Below are 19,014 nucleotides of genomic sequence, written 5' to 3'. Positions count from 1 at the left end.
TGTTATCTATTTTCATTTCTAATTATAATTATTTCTATTTAGAAATATTCAAAGTAATTAATATACTTGCCAAATTAACGAAAATAAAAATAAGAATATATGACAACAAAAAAAAAAAAAAAGTTTGTGACATTGTGCTGTTGCCTATTACCTACCGCTTAAGTAAACTCGTCACGAGACGAGTTGGCCGCCTAGGGCCCTGGACTCTGCTGCAATCCCAAACATTTAAAAAAAATTATATATAACTCGCCCAACTCGCCAAACTCGCGAGTTGGACACGAGTTTAGTATTGTATGATTCGGCTCGTCTCGCCTCGCCTCGCCAGCCTGGGACGAGACGTCCCCGAGTCCACCTTCAATCAACTCGTCTCGCCTCCGACTCGTCTCGCCTCGTCACGTCCGTCTCGTTTGGCCACCACTAAGTGACGCTGTTCAATACTGTTTAGTTCACATTTTCTCAATTCATCTCTCTGTTTAGCAATCTTATTATATGGACGAGAATCTTATTCTTTCTTAGGAAAACTTATCACACCCAGACACATAATTAGTTAATTACTATTCTCATATTTATATTGTCACTCGTCAAACAAATAGCGTAAAATAAATGTTCCAACAAAAAAGTTTGATATTAGAGTGTAATCACAATACAAGAATTAATATATACAAAATTGATTATTAAGTTCTTTGATTATTAAGTTCTTACATACTAAGAAAAACAAAAAAAAAGTTCCAAGAACGCGCGATTGTTTTAGCCGAATAATACTGCGAAAGCAATATATATTGACCCGATTCTACGTTTCCAGTGACTTGTGGCACCTGTACAAGCTGGAGTGATGTTGAAACCAGTTCGACTAACTTTATTTCGTAAATAAATACTAAAAATTTACATAAGTGTCAGTGAAGATTTAGTTGGATTCTGGCAGGGCTACCTAAAATAGTTTAAACAAAATAAACTCTTCGAACCATTGAATCATTGCATGATCTTTTTAACGACGAGCTTTGACAACTGCACGTATTTTTGTCTCCACCACTTATCTACTGCAAATCTCTACAGAATATCATCACACTTGGATTTTCTGTACGTATACACGGTGTGCAATTATTGTTAAAAGTGAAAAAGAAGCACGGATAATTGGATATATATTTACTTAAATTCTGGCCATGCTTCTAGTGCCTAACAATATTAGGCGAATGAAATTTTGTGAAGCTCCCACTAATTATCTTTAGTCAGATACCACTCGACCTATAAATCTGAGCCGTAAAGTTCTAGAATTTATTATCTAATTATGATTCCTAGTGTACTCCTTCGTCCGAGCACGTTCTTTACATTACATTTTATATTAAGTCCCTTTTAAAGTATAGTAGTAACTTTTTTAATTTTTTTCTCCGTTTAAATTTTTATTAAAAAAATAAGAGTTATATGCAATTGACACCCTTTATGTTTGGACATAATGCACATTGCACCTAATAGTTTTGAAAAATACACTTTGCAGCCCCAGACTTTTAACCCGTAGACACTTTGCACCCTTTTCGTTAATTTCTGCCGTTACCGTTAGTTTTTGCAGGGGCATTTTGGGAAATTTAATTATATTTAATTAAAATCAAACCTTTATTTAAATTTTCTGACCATCTAAACGATATTTTTCGGAAAAACTTAAAGAACGAAAGTTGTAGAGAATAAAAAGATCTTTTTAGAACAATAAGGTTCAAAATTTAAATGATTATTTAAAAACGATTGTTCATTTTTACAAGATTTCTAATTTGTGAATTTTTTTAGAATAATTATAAAAAGAATTACGAAAATTTCGAACCTTATAGTTTTAAGAAGATTTTTTTATTCTCTACAACTTTCGTTCTTTAAGTTTTTCCGAAAAATATCGTTTATATGGTCAGAAAATTTAAATAAAGGTATGATTTTAATTAAATATAATTAAATTTCCCAAAATGCCCCTGCAAAAGTTAACAGTAACGGCAGAAATTAACGCAAAGGGTGCAAAGTGTCTACGGGTTAAAAGTCTAGGGCTGCAAAGTGTATTTTCCAAAAATATTAGGTGCAATGTGCATTATGTCCAAACATAAGGGGTGCCAATTGCATATAACAAAAAATAACGTTATGAAACTATATTTTATAAACGACTTAAAATGTGTCCAAACATGCGTCCAAACAGATAACGTAAGCAACCTCTTAGGACCGAGGCTAAAGAAGTTGATGAATATTCATGCATATCAGACGCCAGACAGTGACCAGTTTTGGTCCATGCTTATTAGCACAAAAATGGGGAATTATTGGCAGCTGGCTAGTTGATCAAGCAACATCTGGCGCAACCATTTTGTTTTTGATCATCTGGGTGATTCCTGAATCACAGAATTAGGTCATTTCTACTGTTCTTCATCATCTTACTGTATATACGTGCTCTGATCCACTTATCACAGAAGATCTAACCGATCGATCTGTTTGTGTTACGAAATTCTTAGCGCATAAAGTTGATGAGTATGACTTTAACGTTATCATATATGCCATATGGAAATATGTAAACCACTACTCCCTCCGTCCCAGTCATTTGTATACAAATGGCTGGGACACGGAGACCAAGAAATTATGTAGAAAATGAGTAAAGTTAGATGAAAAGTGGGTATAGTGGTGGGACCCACTTATATTTAATAATAGATTTGAGATAGTGGAGGAAAGTAGTGGGTGTAATAGTGTTTATATTATAGAATGGAGATAGTCGAAGAATGTAGTTGGGTAATAATGTTTTATATTATAAAAATTTACTAATTTTGGAATGTATACAATTGATGGGATGTCCCAAAAAAGAAACTGTATACAATTCATTGGGACATTTTGGAATGTATACAATTGATGGGACGTCCCAAAAAAGAAACTGTATACAATTCATTGGGACGGAGGGAGTACGAGCTTCCGGAACCCGAAATGCTTTCATGGTATATATATATGTTTATATCAAGGGACTACAAGTCTCTACGATTCATGCATCACTAGAGTAGAATGATGTTGAAAATTAGATGCCGCAATTTTGACATAACTGTACGATTCATTTGGGAAATTATTATAATACCTTAAATTTTAGATGAATCGGTTCTCAACAATAACACCATATGAATTAAAAACATAGTTTTTTGTGTTTTAATTTATATTTGGGATACATTGTATGAAAATACACTGACGTCGTCAATATCAGATTATATTTGAATTTGTCCCTCTGGATACACAACACAACAAAAATTATATTAATCATAAAAAATAATAACTTATATATATTGAACAAATTATTTTATATGAAAAGTAGAATCTTGTAAATAAAAAATATAATATATATATATATATATATAAATTAATTATCAATATTTTAATAAGTATATGTATGTATTCAACTGAGATTGTTTAAAATTCATTAAAATGTGATGGTGTTCAAATGCTAATGAATTTTTTGGATTTCATGGGATTCTTTAGTGTATTTTTAAGTTTTTTGAAATCCTATCAAAATTCAAGAGATTTTGAAGTATTGTGCTTAAATCCTAAAAAATTTATGTTAATATATTTTATTTATTAAGAATCTGCAAAAAACTAAAATCAGATACGACACATTAAAAGTCATATATTAAAAGCAATTCATTAAAATTTCAGTTGAATACACCCTCTAAGAGCATCTCCAACCATCTAAAACCCTTGGCTAAAAGGTGAGTTGACATATTTAAAATAAAAAAATTTAGCCAACAGCTCAAAAAACTCAACTCCAACCATGCTCACCTGTTATCTATAAATTTAGCCAACCTCCTATGGATGGCTAAATTTGTCGAACCTCTACAGGTCTGTAAGAAAATCTGTAGGAAGATTGTACATCATTTATTACCATATTGAACTGATATATTCTATTTTAACAATTTAAAATATTAATAACATACTATTTTTAAATTATAGCCAACTAATATAGCCAGTACCATTAAAGCAAAATGTCTTAGAGCATCTCCAACCATCTAAAACCCTTGGCTAAAATGTGAGTTGGCATACTTAAAATAAAAAAATTTAGCCAACAGCTCCAAAAACTCAACTCCAACCATGGCCAGCTGTTGTCTATAAATTTAGCCAACCTCCTATGGATGGCTAAATTTGTCGAACCTCTACAGGTCTGTAAGAAAATCTGTAGGAAAATTGTACATCATTTATTACCATATTGAGCTGATATATTCTATTTTAACAATTTAAAATATTAATAACATACTATTTTTAAATTATAACCAACCAATATAGCCGGTACCATTGAAGCAAAATGTCTTACAGGTTCAGCAAATTTTAAATAATGTCTTACAGGTCCAATTTAGCCAACGATTATAGCCAACACCGTTGGAGATGCTCTTACAGGTTCAGCAAATTTTACATAATGTCTTACAGGTCCAATTTAGCCAACGATTATAGGCAACACCGTTGGAGATGCTCTAAATCTATAATAATGTTAATAGATCAGTGGAATAAACTTAACGACAAGTATGAAAAATAAAAATAAATCGCTAATGTATGTTTTAACCAAAGTAATGTATGTTTTAACCAAAGTAATACTCGTATGATATTGTTTGATTATAAGAGCAAATTCGATAAGAACTAGTACGATATGATATGTATAGCTACTATGGTCCTTCTCAGTGGACTCTTCTCCAGCGTTAAATCATGAATTTTTGAGAACACTGTTCATGAGTCCTGACTTATTTTACCCACATTCATAGTCAGTGGCGGAACCAGGATTAATTTCGACCCCGGGCTAAACTACAGTTGAACTCTACGATTTTGCATAATTTGATAGCGTTGTAAGATAATTTCGTCGTCAATGTCTCTAAATATGATCTTCTCGATGTAAACCAGCATGCTATCGTTCAACCACTCATCCCCATCTTGTTACGCAAATAAGTCTTAAGTATTTTCATTACAGAAAACACTCTTTCAAAAGTAGCTGTTGCGACAGTTAAAATTAAAGCTAACCCAGTGAGACGGTAAACCAAAGGATAAGTTGTACTTCTATGTGTTCCGACCATCTTAATAGCAAGCTCTGCAATATTTTGAAACTCAGAGAAACTATTATCATTTTGCACATCATAAATGAAATTATCCAGCTGATTTGTTAACAAAACTTGGTCCATTTCAGAGAAATGTAATTTCAATTTGAGCTAATTTTTTTTTATATATAATCATTTTTAAATTTGTCCCCGGGCTAAAAAGTTGAAAAAATATATATTTTACTTATTATTATTTTCTCAGCCGGGGCTGGCGCCGGGGCTAGCCCCCCTTGGTTCCGCCCCTGTTCATAGTCAGGACTCAAGACTTGATTTAAGGAAACTATTATATCAGGGAAAATGGCTAATCTTAAATAAAATTATAATTTATTTCTAAATTTTAGTTGATAATATATGATATCTTACTCATATTAATAAAAATAAAAAATATATATTATTTAATTAAAAATTAATTTTCTGATTATCATAATATTTAAAGAAATTAAAACATAATTTGAGGTACGCATGAATAGTGACCGTTGTCATTTTATTTTTTTTTGACAGGAAGTGACCGTTGTTATTTGCCTGAATGTAAATTGATCTTCTAGAATTTAAGCACCTCAAATGGCTGGAATTTGCCCTGGCAAAAGAGAAATTCGTTGTTGACAGCTAAGATAAGAGCTGGTTCACATTTTAAATCATGAGGTCAAGTCTTTACTATTTTATGGTCAAACTTTATGTATTCCCATCTGTATTTTGATTTTGAAATATATTATTTAAATATTATTATTTTTCATCATATATCTATATAACTTTAATAATCTCATGATTAATATTGGCTTCCTAGACAGAAAAATTTCGACAAAATTCTAAAAATTTATATTTATTTTAGTTGACTCGAATTTTGGTATTTTTATTTAATCTCCAGGCTAACTAGTCAAACATGCTATCAGACGCCAACTAGATGTCCAAAAACAAAAAGTATCCAGAAGGCAGTCACGTGAGGGACGCACGTGAGCAGTAGTATATATTCACAACGTGAATCTCAAACGAGGAAAATAAATTTTACAACAAAATACCAAGAGATTGAAATAAAAATATTAAATACGGAAATAATAATAATATTAAAATAAAACCCTCCAAGAATTTGACAGGGGCCCATATAGAGAGGGTTTTTCTGCCAAGCAGACAGAAAGAAATCCGTTCTTGCTTATTCTACCAAAGGTACAAACCCTTTTCTTCATTCTTGCTTATATATTTTATTTTTTATTAATTATCTGTATGTATATGTGTGTATAATTTGTAAATTTGAAAAATATTGATGAATTATTGTTTACTGTTTTGGATTAAGGGTTTAATTTAAGATTAGCTACAATCTGGGTCTGGTTTAGAATTCATGTATGTGGGTTTGTAGAGGGCTAATTTGAGTTGGGGGTTGTTGATTTTTCATTCTTTTTGTTCAGCTATGAACTGGGTACTAAAATCTTGAAAGAAAAAAGTAAAAAGATTGAAACTTCGATGTTCTTGGTGAAGCTTAGATATGTGCTGAAATTTTTTTATGGGGGAGGGATGATGTTAAAGTGTTTGTGAGACGGGGAAAAGCTGAAATCTATAGTGGTTTTTCGATGATGATGTGGGTGAGGAAAAGTTTCCATCTTGATGTGGGTGAGGAAAAGTTTCCATCTTGATCACAAGCATTTAGGTTTTTCGGATGATTAAATGAAGTAAATTGTTTTGATTGGGACAAGTATGAGTGTTTATGTGATTGCTTTGTCAGCTCTGAATTGAACAATCTGCGTAAATTGTCTAAAAAGTAGACCTGATAGAAATGGGAAATCATGATTGGTATTAAGCAATTAAGCATCTGATTTGGTTCATGTATGTGAATGTTCATTCTTTTTTTACAGCTATGAATTGGGTACTGAAATCTTGAAAGAAAAAAGTAAAGAGATTGAACTTTGATGTTCTTGGTGAAGCTTAGCTATATATGAACTTTTTAGGGGGTAAGGATTGATGTTAAAGTGGTTTTTTGATGATGATATTGGTGAATACTATTTGTTGCGAATTCGAGAGTTTCCTAGTATAACTGCCAACTGCTCACTTATTTTCTAGGAAAAGTTCCCATCTTGATCACAAGCATTTAGGTTTTTTAGATGATTAAATGGAGTAAATTGTTTTGATTGGAAGTTGGGACAACAAGTGTTTATGTGATTTCTTTGTCAGTTCTGGATTAAAAAAATCTGTTTAAAAAGAAGAGCTGATAGGGAGAGGAAATCATGATTGTTTATAAGCAACTACGCATTGGATTTAGTTCATGTATGTGAATTTGTTGTCTGTACTATGTATGCCAAAATAACTAATTAACTGACTTATAATAATCACACTGGAATTCAAGAAATACATGTTGTGATAGTATATTAGTACGTTATAGTAATTGATTTTAGAAAAGAGAGTGATTCTTATACATGTTAGTGTTAGTAACTTCTCGTGTTTCGTCTCCTGTTGCCACTTCTATACTACAAGGATTTTTGTCTAATGTGAAGTTCTGTTTTTGGATTTCAGGAAAAGCTTTACATTTTATGGATAACAGAGCTTCTTGTGAGGAGTCAACATTAGATCTTATTAGAGAATTGCTAATCACTATCTCTGACTCGGTACCTGATAAAAAATTTGATTCTGTAGCATTTGAGAACTTTGACAACGAAAACAAGGCTGTTGAAATAAGCACCGACGAAGTTGATGATATAAGGTCCAAGTTGATTTCGATTTCTAGTAAGCAATCACCAGATTCAAATCAGACAAGGTGCAATGGGCACCCATGAGGGTGGTATATAATATTGTTCTTATAATGGGAGATACTTGAATGTTTCATTATGTTGTAGAACTCCCTTGTGCATGTAAAGTTTGTATCAGTCTGTTCTTTGTTCTATAGTTCTGGTGTGTGGTGAGGTCAAGTTACATGGAGTTGCATCTCCGCAAAATCTTGCAACTGTATGACATAACCAACATGAAATTCTCTTTCTATAACAACAGACATTTACATTATTGTTTCAGATTTTTTTTCACGCAAAAATTATCATCATTATTTTTGAATAAAGGCAAGCGATAATTTAACAGAGCGTTAAAATGCATGCTGGCCCCGTCCCCCAATGTATGCGACCTGGTGGGACGGAGTGGGACGGAGGGAGTAGTTGACTTGGTCATGCAATCCTTAGAGCTTTAAATTCAAACTAATAATACTTGTGGGGACTGGGGACTAGTGGAGTAGATGAAGCTAAGTTGTGCAGTTTCTCGTTTCGAGTTAGGCTTTCGTCTTCAAAATAATATACCCAACAGGATCACAGTCTTAAGTCCAAGCTTTAATTCCATTAGCCCACGAATCAATCTTTAGATGAAATGGTAAACTCAAAGACTTAGCATTCTCTCAGCGTCCACAAGCATTTATTACTTGTAGATTAAGGGGTGTCACAGTACTTATAGCAGTCTGTAGAAACTTTAAATGTGTATATTATCTTGTAACCTGAACTAATCATCTCTAAAAGTTGTGTAATTCTTATCGCAATGGTTTTGCATTTTGTCGTTCTCTTTATTTCAACATTAGCAGCCTCTTCAAATTGTAGAAACAGTGTTGCTGCGACATTTTTAAGTAATGTCACAGACCAACAAGCTTTGCTTTCTCTCAAGGCATACATAACAGGAGATCAAAATGGTGTGCTGAGCTCATGGAACCATTCCATCCACTTCTGTCAGTGGGAAGGTGTTACATGCAGCCGTAGACGCCAGAGAGTAACGGTGCTAGACCTCTCATCTCAACAACTGGACGGTATTTTGTCTCCTCATATTGGAAACCTTTCTTTTCTCAGAGCAGTTTACCTTGAGAGAAACAACTTTCGAGGCTCAATCCCTGAAGAATTTGGTAAACTGTTTCGCTTAAGATACCTTCACCTGGGTATTAATTCATTTCAAGGTACCTTTCCGATGAATTTAAGTCACTGTTCAGATATAAGAAACATCAGTATAGAAGAAAACAATCTTGGAGGAAAATTACCAACTGCATTCTCATCTTGGTCTAAACTTGTTGTGTTCAATGCATATAAAAATCATTTCACTGGATCAGTATCTTCTTCGATTGGGAATGCATCATCTCTTCGTTTCCTTGATATAGGCACAAACAATCTAACAGGGAACATACCTTCAGAAGTTTCCCACCTTCTGAAATTAGAATTTCTTCGATTGGCAGGGAACGTTTTGTCAGGTACATTCCCCTTGCCACGTTACAACACCTCGTCGCTCTCTTACATTAACCTAGCTGTTAATAATTTACAAGGAAGGCTTCCGGCTGATTTTTTCTTCACTCTTCCTCATCTTCAAATATTCTATGCTGCAAAAAACAATTTCTCAGGGCCTCTTCCAACATCCTTAACTAATGCCTCAAAGCTTCTTTATTTTGACATGTTTTCTAACAACATTAGAGGTCCTGTACCGATGGATCTGGGAAGCCTCCTGAATCTTGAATGGCTAAACCTAGGCTACAATCAACTTGGACATAATCAGGCACCTGGTGGCTTGAGTTTCCTTGGTTCTTTGGTCAACAGTACCCGTCTAACGTTTTTGGGTCTAGAAGCAAATGATTTCAGTGGCGAGATCCCAAATTCCATCGCTAATCTCTCAACAGCATTAGATCAATTGGTCTTTTCCTACAATTACCTCCACGGAAGCATACCCCAGGATATAGGGAAGTTTTCCAATATCACATATCTTACATTTTACGAAAACTTGTTACAAGGAAGTGTTCCTGAATCAGTGTGTACGCTGTCCAAGTTAGGTAGTCTGTCTTTAGGCTATAACAACATTTCAGGAGAAATTCCAGCTTGCCTAAGCAACATTACTGGATTACTTCTCCTCAGTTTGCAGAGTAATATGCTTCATGGAAGGATACCTAAGTCGATCTATAATATTTCATCGCTGGAAGGGTTGAGCCTTCACAGCAACCACCTCAGTGGGGTGATACCTGAGCATATTATGGGGCTTTCTCATATTATTCGTCTGTACTTGGATCATAATAAATTGACAGGGAACCTGCCTTCCGACATTGGGAGACTGATAAATATTGTTGACCTAAATGTTTCAGACAACAAACTAACAGGAAAAATACCCACTAGTCTGGGTGCTTGTGTAATGTTAGAGGAACTTTACATGGGGCAAAACCTATTTGAAGGTAGAATTCCATCTTCTTTCAAAGCCTTAAAAGGTCTTGCATTTCTAGATCTTTCAAATAACAATTTGTCAGGAAGTATTCCCCGCTTTCTTGGGGAGTTTCGCCTGGTTCAGTTCCTCAATCTGTCGCACAATAAACTTGAAGGCGAGGTGCCTAAAACAGGTTTGTTCTCAAATGTCAGTGCTTTTTCAGTTGTCGGAAATCATGGGCTTTGCGGAGGTATTAAAGCATTGCAGTTGCCTTCTTGTCCTGCAAAAAAATTGAAAACTAAGAAAAGGGAATTTCCACTAAGAATAATACCCCTTGTAGTTCTTCTACCTCTTGCTACCTTGTTGGCTTGTATTGTCTTTGTTTTCTACCGAATCAAGAAGTCCAAGCAACAGAATGTCCCCGTTATAGTTTTGCAGGACAACCAATACCCTAGACTCACGTATCAAGATCTTATGCTAGCAACACTCTGTTTTTCCCAAGACAATTTGCTAGGCCAGGGGAGATATGGTTCCGTGTACAAAGGAATTCTCAAACTAGATTCATTGCAACAGACTGTTGCCGTGAAAGTACTAAATGTTGATGTACATGGAGCCAACAAGAATTTCTTGGCAGAATGTGAGGTGTTGAGGAATACTCGTCACCGGAATCTCCTCAAGATCATTACAGCTTGCTCTAGCATTGATAATAAGGGCAATGACTTCAAGGCGTTGGTTCTTGAGTTCATGAAAAACGGGAGCCTAGACAAGTGGTTACATCCAAGTCCATCTGGTGAAGGAAATGAAAGGAATCTGACTCTGATCGAGAGGATAAATATTGCTATTGATATTGCATTGGCGGTGGATTACCTTCATCATCACTGTCCCAAAAAAATCATCCACTGTGACATTAAGCCAAGTAATATTCTTCTTGATGAGGATCTCGTTGCTCGTCTGAGTGATTTTGGTTTATCCAGAGTGTTTTTGACAAATGTAAGTGACTTCAATCACGCACAAACAAGTTCAACCGGTGTTCGAGGAACTGTTGGATATGTCCCCCCAGGCAAGCAGTATTATTGTTTTCTATAAAAATATATAACATTGTGGATGGCATGTGCATATAGAGTTATATTTGCAGAACATTGACTTGTGTCAACAATAAACCTTTTGTTATGTAGAGTATGGAATGGGAGGAAAGATATCCGCAGAAGGCGACATGTATAGCTATGGAATTCTTCTGCTGGAAATGTTCTCCGGGCAAACACCTACAGGTAGCAACATATTAATGGATCATGCTGATAATCTCCATCATTATGTCAAGAAGGCCCTTCCGCACAGAGTGATGGACATTGTTGATCCCCAGATTATACTACAGAGCGAGGATCATTGCTCCCTGAAGCACAAGTCACTTAGCAGGAGTCACATATTAAGTAGAATGGAAGGCTGCCTGGCTTCAGTTTTTGAAGTTGGGGTTTTATGTTCAGTTGAAATGCCAAAAGAACGCATTGGCATTAGTGTTGCTATTGAGCAGCTACGTGAGGCTAAAGACAAACTTCTGCTGCAAGGGCTTTAAACAGGGTTAGAGCGGAAATCTCTCCCTCTCTTGAAGTATTTATGTAATTTTGTGCTATTAAGAATAACTAACTCGATTTACTCCTTTGTTTATTGAGGTTCTGGAAAAATATATAAATAGCATTCGAATACAATGTGATATTACAGTATGTCAATGTCTGCAACACATTCTAAGCTGCCACTGAATGTTTTATTTCAACATAGGACCGGTCAATTATTGTCATTGTAGTAGGCATATAAGGAGGAAATGACTAAGAGAATGAAAAGTATATAGGCAGCAACTGAAAGATTGCAGGCATTGAAGTGGTAATAGGACTGTCTTAATGTACATGAAGCAATAAAGTAACAAACAACAATATCAAATTGACGCTTCTATCTGTTGTCACATTTGAACTTAACAGCTCAACCAGTTAGTTCATGTAGAAAAACAGACCATAGTGCAGAGTTTAGTGTGCAGCATCCTCCTCTTCACAGAATTTTGTGTACTCTGTCGGACCCATCAAGGATTCTAATTCGGATGGATTGCTTGGCTTCACTTTGATCATCCATCCATCTGCATACGGGCTTGAATTGATCTTCAGACATCAAAAACCAGAAAATATTTAGTCACAGGAATATTCATTAACATCAACTGATGGACAAAATTCATAAGGTTACCAATCCAGGTGTCTCGGTGAGCTTTGTGTTCACTTCCACAACCTCTCCCGAGATTGGGGAGTTCACATCACTGGTGGCCTTTACACTCTCTACAGCTCCAAAGCCACTGGCTTGTGTCACTGCAGCCCCAGGCTCCGGGAGCTCCACAAACACGACTTCTCCGAGATGGTCCTGTATTTTTAAGTACCCTTAGTCACTAGAATTGCCTTTAACTAACAAGCACCTTACTTGAAAATGTACCTGAGCATGGTCAGTGATGCCAATAGTAGCCACTGAGCCTTCATGCTTCACCCATTCATGTGAAGTTGCATACTTGGCACCATCCAAAACTGCACACATCCATGCACATTAACACCTTACATTATGCAAATTGGACTCAAATGTAAACAGAAAGCTAATAGTTTTAGTACCTGAAGAGAAGCATCTGGAGAGTGAAAAAGGTGCTGCAGGGGAGAGTTTAAGTGCATTGGCAGCTGAAGAAGCCCACACTCTTAGAGCCATCTTGAGCTTGATATATCTTTTTTTTTGTTGCTGTGGCTACTTGTTATACTAGGAAAAGAAGAAGGTTTGGTGAATTTGAAGAGTTTATTCTTTAGCTGAGGCTATGGCTATATTTGTTATCTTTGATGAATGGTGCACATTCAAAGCCTCATCCTTCAAAGCCACACTCTTGCCTTCCAACTTCCAGACACCCAACCTCACTTGTGTTGTGTGGTGACTTCATGACCTCTTTCTCTCCATTTATTATTTTGTTTACAATATATGATATCTTTGATTTATTATGTATCTAATATAGTAATATTTGGTTAAATATTTATTTTCCTATTTTCTAAATAAATGCTAAAAAACGTTTTATATTCTTATTCGATAAAAATAAATAATTTTTTCAAGATAATATGTACATATTCAATTTTAAAATTTTATAAGTCAAAATGTACCATATTTGATCACAGAATTCAATTTAAAAATACCAAATTATATTAATTTGCATTATTCAAAAAAAAAATATCAAGTCGCGCACTGTATAATCACAAAACTTTTAAATTTACATAAACAGATTCGGGCATCTTAAATCGGCCATACCTAATTGCTAATTCTAGTAATAAGTTCGAGATTTTGTTAATCTAACGGTAACTTAGAAATAGCTGTCAATTGAACATTCCGAATTTATTAATACAGTCATAAAATCGAAATCTTTCTTCTTTTTCTAGTCACGATACATCGGGCTAAATTAGTCTTTGGGCTAGGCTCGTCGATTCCACTTTAGAAACGACGTCGCTTCTGAAGAACACAAACATGATACAACTTCAATTAATCGGCTAGTTGCATTGGGAGATCTGGTCTGATCATCTTGTATAAAATCTTGTATATACATACACATCTGTATAAAATACATATACATCAAGTTGAGATGAATGAAATTGTTGAAGACAAAGTGCAGATTACACTCAAAACAATTGGCCCTTCTCCTCCAACTCGCCTAAATCTACCTTCTTCCATTAGGGTTTGTATCTTTACCTCTCTTTATATACATACCGAACATATCTGATTGTATAGCTTTTTAATTTTTAGCTAATGTGGTGTTTGTGTGAGTCTTGAATCTTGATGGGGTTTCTTGATTTAGGGTTTTTTTTTGTTGAATTTTGTTGGTGTTTATTCGGTTTTGTATGTGCTTATGTGGATAATTAGGATATTTATGGACTGCCCATGTGGATATTTAGGCCTAATGTGATAGTTGGAGTAACCTAGAATATAGGTCTTTGGTTAAGTGTTCAGAGAAATATTTGTAAATTATAATTAGTTTTGTTTACTCATGCTTTCATCAATTTTAAGAGCAATTTACTGACATTATGTTTCAGAGTATAATTAAAAAAAGTCTGAGTCATTCTTCTGGAGCGGAGTGGACACTGCCCATTTTCCTAAATTATTAACTTCGCTGGCACAAACACATTTTAATCAACTAGTTTCAGTGGAAGATCTGATTGATTGCTAGTTTGATCCTCTCTGTAACCTTGTATGAAAGCTTGTGCGTATGTAGATACTAGAGATCAAACAATTGTGTATATCCATTCAATTGAATAAAAATGCAAGTTTCTCTAGGAACAATTGGTCCTTTCCAACTCGCCTCATTCTAGCTTTATTAAAGTTTAAGTCTCTTTCATCTTCGTTATGACATATATGATTGAATAATTTTGTATTTTGCACATATGTGGTTTAATTTAAAATAATTAGAATGTTTGACTTTTAATATGCAAGTGAATCGCGTTTTTGTTAGTGGTTAACATCAAAATTCCAAGAATTTAGACCAAGTATTTTGAACATTTTATATAAGAAAAGTTGATGATTGGATAGATATTGCTTGGTGAATCTAGCAGTAAATCTTTTGATTATTGATCACTGACAAAAGTTGCCAACATTGCTGCATTTGGCTTGTATTATAAATATTGTTATATTTTGTGGGAATATCCTAAGATATTTTTCTAGTTGGAAATGATCCACAAACTGTTATTAAGATTAATATTTTCATTTTGGAAGTGTTTTAGAAAACCCATTCAAAAAGCACTTTCTTACAAAATACAACCACCACACATACTATTTTGTTGAAGTTGACTTTATGTGGCATTTAGAACCACTTTTTGGATTCTTCTTCCATAGTAAATATAAAGGATAGAAATAAATCAAATCTTTGCATTTTACTTTACCCCATAAGTACATGATTTACCAAGCTTCTTTACATAGTATTATAGTAAGAAATTAACTTTTTAACCTTTGCTCGTTAGGAGCATGCATACTGTCATGCAGCTCATGATATATTTCCGATTTTTGTTTTTTTCTTAGGTTCATGATCTCAGAAAATTGGTTGCTGAGAGTCGACGTTTGCCTATTGAAAATTTGAGGCTTATTCTGCATGGGAAGGTTTTGCATGACAGCAAAGACGGGAATCATATGTTTATTAAACTATGTGATGGAGGTGTGTCATTTTATTTAATACTCATGATTATAAGCGAATAGTACTGTTTTCCATACTAATAATCAAATAGATTTTGCTTTTGTTTTTCTTTGTTGAGAAATAACTATAGAAACATTTTCTTTAAATTTGTGATTGAGGTTAGTGGAATGTAACATGATCCACTCAACTCAAGTACCAAAATCCAACCTAATTCATTTGGCTAATTCTTTGAGTAAATGTCAAGCATTGTCCGTATAGTAGGAATTATGAATGTTCAAATGTTTGAGTTCTTAAGGATGGCTACCACGGTAAATGATTAATCTAATAGATAGATCTTATGAGGTGATCAATACTTAATAAAATCTATTCGGTATGTAACATAGTCGTTGATCACATATCTGAGAAAATTTGTGTGACTTGTCTGATCTTGCTATTATGATAGAGATGGAGTTTATGCGATATTATGAGCTTCTTGAATCCGGCCTTTCATCAACTATTGTTGCTAATGAATACATGAGTTTGTCAATATGTTGTATGTCTTATGATTTTCCTATATTATGGGTTAGGACTTATCGATAAGCTTATATTCCAGCATTTTTGAAAATTTTGCTTTTTATTTGTTTTGTACAATACTGCAATCCATATTTCTGCCTGGGATTCCCTTTTCTTTTGAATTCTTAAACCAAGGATTAGTCTTGTTGCTTTCTAGATTCCATGATTGCTGCTGTCAAACCAAAGCCACCTGTCAGACATGGGAGAGATGGGTTAGAAGAGGATGATGACGATGATTTGGTAATAACTGATTATGTATTGCCTACTGCCTAGTTTCTGGAATTAAAAGATGGTCTGTGTTTGTTTTTGTCAAGCATCATCACTTTTCCTTTTGGTCTTTGAAATGCAGAAATTTCAGCTTCCGCATTCAACCAGTGCATGGAAAAGAAGAATTTTCAATTTTCTGCATGACAAGTTAAAGCTACCAGGTAAGTTTTTCTCTTTACATTGAAGGCTTTCTGATTCTTTTATTCCTCGATTATGTTATAGGAATTTTGTCCAGCCATATGGATCTATTTCCTTTTGTATATAACATTTTCAGTTAACATTCTGTATGAGCCTCTTTTTTTTTTGGCTAAATAATGTCGTGTATGACCTTTATTTGTTATAGACTATGTATGTTCTGATCATCTGCATTTTTTCTTATCATTAGATTTTCTACTGCTGGCATTATCCTCTCTAAGTCTAAAAATGTGGGTCATAATCATCTTGTGGTTCATCTTGGCACCTGTTGCCCATAGATGGGACGTTGGACCTCTGTATGTAAGTATACTGGAATCTCTTGTTGTTTTTTTTTATGTATTCGCAAGACAAACGAAATTGTGCTGGAATTAATGCGTCTTCAAAACCATAAAAGGTTAGGGCTTCTACTGTGATGTTAATGTATGTAGTGGATCAACTTTGTTCAATAATAGCCTTAGTTTTGCTTATCAGTCCCTGGTTCTCACCTGTTGCTCGAGTTTGATTTCTTACTTGGCTATAATAAAAAATTGACGACTATATAAAGAGACCCAATTCTTTCGAAAAAAAATCATTTAGGAACAAGCTGCAGAAAAAACTTTGCCATATGCAATTTGGAAACAAGAAATGATATAAATGATTTGAAACTCTTTAAGATTGAACCTGACTGTTTGTGTCACTAACTGCTTGTCTGTATATTCAGATACTCGGGACAGGCTTTGTTATTATCTTCATTAACCTTGGAAAACGACAACATGGTGAAATGAGGTATGTGCCTAAGCTAGATATTGAGCGAGCATGACTTGTGTATTTCAACAAGTATAGTGTTGAGAGTGGGAACCAATATATATGCACATCCCAAGCTTTTTGAATTTCTAAAAGACTTTGTACACTAAATTATATACCTGGAGACCCCCTCTTCCAGCAGGAATAACAAATTTGCAAGAAAGAACAGCATTATGTTCAATTGGAAGTTTGGAACTTGAATAAAGACTGTTCACAGCTGCATAGTCATTTGGTAGTGCTCTTAGAGTCTTAGGTATATCGAGCACTTGCGGGTTGTAGTACAGTGAGGGTATGAATTTTTAGCTGGCAAGTATGTATTGTTTGTGGATTAGGGGTGTGGTAGCTTTAGTGTGTGTTTATAATCATTTCCATCCTAGTTATTTGCGATTTATATGATTGCAATTTTGTTATTCAGATCAATATTTGTTGTTCTTATACGGGCTATCTCTACTCCTCTACAGTGCATATTCTATCTTCAACGAAGATTTCAGAGAACTTCCTGGAACATTCAATGCAGATCGTGTTGATAGAGACATCCGAGCAGGTCAATTATAAGTTTTGTGCTATTTCGCAGCAAAAATGAATATCAATGATCTGTTAAATTGTACAGAATGTATAAGATAGACTTTGTTCAAAATTGTGTATGTCATAGCAGCAGTGATTCTTCCGCGGCTTGGTCTTTTTAATTAGCAAAATGTTGATACACACAAAAGAAAATCGTGGCAGATATTTTGGTCGCTCTGATTTATCCATAATGTTACGACGCATATACAAACAACAAGATGTCCCAACTCATAACCACAGAAGGATGGATGGGCCGTGGCAACTCTATGACTGGCTCGACAGTGATCCGTTTGTCAAAGGGATTGAATTTTCCATGTGTGAAATTTCAATGCTTGATTGACGTGGATATATTAAAAGTCAATTTCATGGCTGATCAACTACCTTGTTGTTCAGACTACTGACCAAAATCCATTGGTAGTAACTAAAAACAAAGTATACGAAATGAGTTAAAAGCTGAACGAGCACATGCACATGAAAATTGCAGTAAGCAGAGAGCGCATTGTGTGGGGTGTTTAGATTTGAAAAAAGAGTGGGGAGTCGTTGCATTGCCAAACGTTGACGGCACGTAAGAAACGAGCTGACATGAATCATTTCCCCAACTGTTACGTACGAGAAAAGTCAATAGTCCCTATCTGTCTTTCTTTTTCCAACGTTAACTTTCCTAACCATCAACCAACATAGACTTTTTTTTTTTTTTTTTTTTTTTTTGCTAAATATCAACCAACATAGACTTGTCATCAAAATCCTCAGCTGCCCACACTGCATATCGTTGCCCCTGCTGGACTTCCATTCAATGGTTCGTTGACCAACCACCGGATAATTTAAAGCTAATTTGTTTCTGATTTATATTAAAATGTCTAAGTTAGTACATCGTGAAAATAGTTACACACACACATCAGCACACATATTGGGTATGTTTGTTGCTGCTTCTGACTTCTCATTTTCTTAACCTGTTTGTGTAAAAAAGTAGAAGCATTTTTAAGAAGCCGAGAATGCTAGTTTCTCTCTTACAGCTTCTACTTCTTTTCCAAACACTTTATTAATTTATTTACTTCTCACTTGTATTCTACTTATCTAATTTAAGCAAGAAGTCATTTCTTTTAAGCCTGCCAAAACGGTCCCATTATCATCTCTCTTCCGAGTCGAGTGAGGTAAGAGATGATTCCGAATTATAAGAGCCAAATAGGCAAGCATCTCGACTCAAATTCATTTATTAAATAAATAATTATCATATTTCTTAGTAAATGAACATTGTTGAGCTCGTTTATATGGCTAAACTCGAAT

The 19,014-nt window shown here is 34.6% G+C and overlaps 3 protein-coding genes across 3 annotated transcripts; 2 read left to right on the top strand and 1 right to left on the bottom strand.

Annotated features, from left to right (window-relative positions):
- Nucleotides 1–6,074: 6,074 nt before the first annotated feature.
- LOC108207841 (probable LRR receptor-like serine/threonine-protein kinase At3g47570) lies at nt 6,075–11,763 on the top strand. The gene is made up of 3 exons (XM_017378271.2): nt 6,075–6,230; nt 7,569–11,253; nt 11,369–11,763. The coding sequence occupies exons 2-3, from the start codon at nt 8,568–8,570 to the stop codon at nt 11,761–11,763; spliced, it is 3,081 nt and encodes a 1,026-aa protein (XP_017233760.1). The 5' UTR covers nt 6,075–6,230; nt 7,569–8,567.
- A 251-nt stretch (nt 11,764–12,014) lies between these two features.
- On the bottom strand, nt 12,015–13,130 carry LOC108206270 (glycine cleavage system H protein, mitochondrial). Its single transcript, XM_017376515.2, has 4 exons — nt 12,830–13,130; nt 12,660–12,748; nt 12,420–12,590; nt 12,015–12,337 (listed from the first exon to the last, which is right to left on the bottom strand). Exons 1-4 carry the CDS (start codon nt 12,918–12,920, stop codon nt 12,209–12,211), a joined length of 480 nt encoding a protein of 159 aa, XP_017232004.1. The 5' UTR covers nt 12,921–13,130; the 3' UTR covers nt 12,015–12,208.
- Nucleotides 13,131–13,632: 502 nt separating this feature from the next.
- LOC108206778 (uncharacterized) lies at nt 13,633–17,852 on the top strand. The gene is made up of 7 exons (XM_017377184.2): nt 13,633–13,923; nt 15,258–15,390; nt 16,079–16,161; nt 16,271–16,349; nt 16,574–16,683; nt 17,084–17,148; nt 17,628–17,852. Exons 1-7 carry the CDS (start codon nt 13,831–13,833, stop codon nt 17,719–17,721), a joined length of 657 nt encoding a protein of 218 aa, XP_017232673.1. The 5' UTR covers nt 13,633–13,830; the 3' UTR covers nt 17,722–17,852.
- Nucleotides 17,853–19,014: the final 1,162 nt, after the last annotated feature.

The sequence above is a fragment of the Daucus carota genome, chromosome 2, assembly GCF_001625215.2.
Source record: "Daucus carota subsp. sativus chromosome 2, DH1 v3.0, whole genome shotgun sequence".
In the NCBI taxonomy this organism is placed as follows: Eukaryota; Viridiplantae; Streptophyta; class Magnoliopsida; order Apiales; family Apiaceae; genus Daucus; species Daucus carota.
The sequence above is the reverse complement of the archived record's forward strand: the minus strand, read 5'-3'. Positions and strand labels throughout refer to the sequence as shown.